This window comes from Mytilus galloprovincialis, chromosome 3 (assembly GCF_965363235.1).
Source record: "Mytilus galloprovincialis chromosome 3, xbMytGall1.hap1.1, whole genome shotgun sequence".
NCBI classification, from domain to species: domain Eukaryota; kingdom Metazoa; phylum Mollusca; class Bivalvia; order Mytilida; family Mytilidae; genus Mytilus; species Mytilus galloprovincialis.
In genome coordinates this window covers 63,878,415-63,882,902 of record NC_134840.1, presented here as the reverse complement: position 1 = coordinate 63,882,902, position 4,488 = coordinate 63,878,415, and the positions used below count along the sequence as shown (strand labels likewise).

General features: G+C 31.5%; 1 protein-coding gene across 1 annotated transcript; it reads right to left on the bottom strand.

The window, feature by feature from the left end:
* Positions 1-1,543: 1,543 nt before the first annotated feature.
* Positions 1,544-3,792, bottom strand: LOC143066518 (short-chain collagen C4-like). The gene is made up of 4 exons (XM_076239426.1): positions 3,608-3,792; positions 3,065-3,127; positions 2,466-2,702; positions 1,544-1,811 (listed from the first exon to the last, which is right to left on the bottom strand). The coding sequence occupies exons 1-4, from the start codon at positions 3,783-3,785 to the stop codon at positions 1,573-1,575; spliced, it is 717 nt and encodes a 238-aa protein (XP_076095541.1). The 5' UTR covers positions 3,786-3,792; the 3' UTR covers positions 1,544-1,572.
* Positions 3,793-4,488: the final 696 nt, after the last annotated feature.

The following is a 4,488-nucleotide window of genomic DNA, read 5'->3' as shown; positions in this document are numbered from 1 at the left end:
ACAGTGTTGAATCGCTTATTGCAGATGCATGAATATATATCTTCATGATTGATACATATCTATTCTTAAACACCCCTTTACAGTTATTAAGAACATTAACTGTAATTTAGTTTATTATTTATTATTATTTATTTCACTTGACTGGGCGGGATTTAACCGGTTCATTTATTTAAGACCAGTCCATATATACACAGTCAGGTGTTTTGAGATAAACATATCAACGCAGTGTCCAGTTATTCGCCCAATATCATGAATTCAGCTTTTTTGTTAATTCGTTTGGTGACATTGATAGGTGATTAAAATTCAAAAATATTTGTAACGACAATCATCCTCATCACACACATCTTCAAATGGACTATCATTATCAAAATTAAACGTATGCTCTAGCCGATCAGTTGAAATAACATTGGTAATAGCTAATTGACACTCGTAACGACTTTTACAACCGACACGAGTATTTTAAACATTTTGTATGATAAGCATAGAAAATTAAGTGCAAGAAACATAATACTTTTTCCCGTCAAACAGGCTCAGTTGTTTTCGAACATTGCATTTGTTAATCCAATCTCCAATAGGAAAGGCAGTCCACATTCATATCGTAGCCATCATTCTTATTGAGTTCCAGGATTAAATTCAAAATGGAAAATGGAAAAGTGTAAAAGAGACAACAACCCGACGAAAGACCAGAAACCACTCAAACGCCACCGATGGTTCTTCAACACAGCGGGGGCAATCCCCCACCGGTACTTAGGGTTCGGTTAAACAAAAATCAAAAACTATTTATCATCACTTAAAAAAGTGACCATGCAGGTGTTTTATGTTGATACTCTGTTTTTTTTAATAAGGATAAATGAATAAGAAATAGTGCATTTGGGCTTGAATAAATACTTATTTTACCTTAAAACTATGTTAGCCCTTTATGCCACATATTTTACGAGCGACAGCAAAGGATAACATATCGGCTTAAAGGACAAACCTGTGGTAGAATCAGTATATCTTCAAGCCCCCATGAAATATTTCTATTCCAGTAGGACAATAAACTGTTATTTAGGGTCGAAGGTAAAGGCAAATACTTGCTGTTTCCGTAAATAAGCCCAGAAAATTACATTACGTCAGACGTAGGTGTGGCCAACTCAAGACTAACCAGTGACGCTCAGATGAAAAAAGTTTAAAAGCCAAAACAAGTACAAAAATGAAGAGCACTGCGGATCAAATGTTCCGAAAAATTGTAGGCAATACGGCTAGGGTTTTAATCTTGGGATAAGAATATCCTTATTATTCAGAATAATTCATACTTTTGCAAACAGTAAATTTTATTATACCGAAGTGGTGACTAACTACAGAATATAAACGGATACGTTACATAATAAAACCTAAATACAAGCCGGACAAATACACAGCCGAATTTGCCGAAGCCATTTCAACGCAAAAAGTGATTTCACATATCATATTGTAGAGTAGTTTGTATTAATGATAAATAGTACTGACATCTATCAGTATAGGTTAAATTCTCGAATAAGGCTTTTTAAATGAAAAGCAAACAGAAATTTCGTATATTTATTTATTATACAATCACTTTGTACAAACGACACAAAGAACATCTGCTTCATTGGTATATGGAGGGCATCTTAAATTACTACATTTGGTTCGTAAAGGATAAAACAAAGCTCCACTTTCCTCTCCATTCTTATTGTCCAATGGTTCTGCATTCTTGTCTACACATGCGTAGTCTCTTTTGTAATGTCCTTTATGACCACTCATCAGATAACCATTGTATTCTGAGTTCCATCCCTTAAAGCAAGTCTTCCGACCTTAATTATGATTGAACATATTATGAAAAACTGGAAATTGTAGATCCGGTGAGAGTAAAATGCATTTTAAGTTTATGACTTTAGGGATTTATGTTTTTTATTGCGTCTTATTTGTTAGACAATTTAACCAAATGCTATCATTATTTGATATGTGTATGATATGTAACAAATAATTGAAGCATGTGAAGTAATATAAATTCTTAAACTATTCACTTGCTTTCTTTTTTTAGTTTTGTTGCAATTGTACACTATACATTTTTCTACATCTATAATGAACGTTTTAATATGTTTTCCAGCGAAGTTGTTAACAATGTCTGATTGCCATTATTTTGGTGAATTTGTAGAAAAAACTTTACTTGAAGCATACTTCAAAGGCATAGTCTATAAATATATTTACATTATGTTATATCAATGTAGATATGATAAACAGCTTTAATTTCGAAATAAAATAAATAGTTATTGCTGTTTTGTGAAGGCACTATCCGTGTTTGTTTTCACGACACTGATTTGTAGTTCAGATAACATTCAAGGCAGTCTACAAAAGTTGTAATGACATTTCTGGTTTGATTTCAGCAGTACAAATTAAATTGCATTAACAAATATTAAATAAGTCCTAAACATTTTGAATCTTGATCATCGTAATAATTCATATACCTGGTATCATCAAAACAGCTGATTTTTGTTTTTGGTAACACACAGAACAAGGCACCTCCTTATTGTCCATACTCTCTGACCATCCTGATGGCTTCATTGTTGAAGTAAGTTGGTATTCACCTCCATGTATCTGGTCATTGTCGAATGATTGATGTTGTCCATTCTCTGGATCATTAGGGAGACATAAATAGTTAACACCACCTCCTCTATATGAATAGTAAGTTCCACCGACTTGACCTGAACAAGAAAAAATGTGTTTAAACATTATTACACATAATCTACAGAGTTTTAATTAACAACGATATGGTATCATTTAAATGAGATTACTATCCATCAACGATATGATGATCTAATCAATGAAAAGTGTTCATATATATAAACTTACATTTAGTCGTATTAATTTTCTTTATAAATTTGTTAAAAAGTATATCTATCCGTGTACATGAATGAGCGAACGAACAAATCGATAGTTCCACTGATAATAATTCATTAACAAAATTACTGTAAGGAAAATGAAGAAAATAAAGTTGTTTAATTTTACTTAAAAGTTCAGGGTTGCTATACTTGACAAAGTTAGCTTATACTATTATTTAAGATACCTGTATATACTAGATCAACTCCTTTTGGACAACTTTTCCTTCCCCATCGTATATAGGTCACTCCTAAAGATAAATACAAAAGAAACGGTAAAAGTATTTCTTTTGGTATTTTGCCAGTTTGAATGGAGTTATCGAAATTTAAAATTAGGATTATAAAAAAGAGAGACAAAATATACCACAGGCATAACACTCACAAATCAAAAACAAACTGACAAACAATAATACACATGGCACTACATATTTGTCAACCAGTCAAATAGACACCATAGTTATAAATTCCACATATATGTACATGACATATACATTCTTTATCATCACAATTGTTTGAAACATAATGCACGTCGATTTTTGTAACTCAAAGCATGTTTATTTAAAAACAAATCGATATAGTTAACTTGTCATTTCATTATTTATATTTGTAAGTTGTCGTCCACTCAATTGATAGCATTAAACAGATACATTTCAAAAGATGGTGTGGTATGATTGCCAATGAGACAACTCTCCGCAATAGACCGAAATTCTACAATTTAAATCAATACAAACCTGTATTGAGTGTTTTGTTTTTCGTTGAACATTCGCCCTTTCTTAACGTATGTAAGTAATGTTTCATCATATCTACCAGCGACTGATCTGAGTCTGAGAGGTCATAGTACTTACATTCATGACTGTACACAACCAGAATAACAGTTGCTAGCACAATTGTCAAATTAGCAAAATACATATTGATTCTGCCTATAATATAAATATAGAATGGTTTAAAATCTTGCATCATTCTCTGTATAGAAAATCATGATTTGTTTAGTTGAGAGTAGCAAAAGTGTAATGTTTATTTACAATAAATAGGTGTATTTGGTGAAATTCGAGATTTGAAATATTGGCTTTTTGAAAACGAAAGTTTGACGAACTATTGCTTTTGTTTTAGAATAAAAAAAATCTCCTGTTTTAACACAATAAAGATATCTGACAAAACACAACCGTTACGACAGAACAGTCAAGTATTTGCTTGTTTAATATTATCATTTAAAAAATATTGATCAATTATTAACTTTTGTAAATAATTTGAATGGGAAAATCAACATACGTATGTATTTTCGCCTGATTCCTTCTTGTGATTTACTAAAGATTGTTGTGTAAATCGGTGCTATTTCTGCATTTTACACCGTATGGTTTGGTATCGTTTCTGAGATCTAATTTAGAAAGTAGATATTTCTGGCCTCTTTAAACTAAAGATACTATTACAGATTTAACATACCTTTCCTTCTAGTCCGTTTTGAAATGGCCGAACAATACATCCAGCTATCTAACAACGCGGTTTTTATAGAAACATCGGTATCTTTTGCAAACGAATGATGAGTTATTTGCGTGACCAGATATTGATTTATTTATACATACATGTAATATGTATATAAAAGATTCAGTATAAA

What these genes read in the sequence shown, in the direction of transcription:
- LOC143066518 (XM_076239426.1), bottom strand. Translation starts at nt 3,785, where the DNA reads ATGTATTTTGCTAATTTGACAATTGTGCTAGCAACTGTTATTCTGGTT. An exon ending in AAACAAAACACTCAATACAG is followed by an intron (nt 3,128 to 3,607) that starts GTTTGTATTGAT and finishes ATTTATCTTTAG; the next exon opens with GAGTGACCTATATACGATGG. An exon ending in AGCTGTTTTGATGATACCAG is followed by an intron (nt 1,812 to 2,465) that starts GTATATGAATTA and finishes ATCATAATTAAG; the next exon opens with GTCGGAAGACTTGCTTTAAG.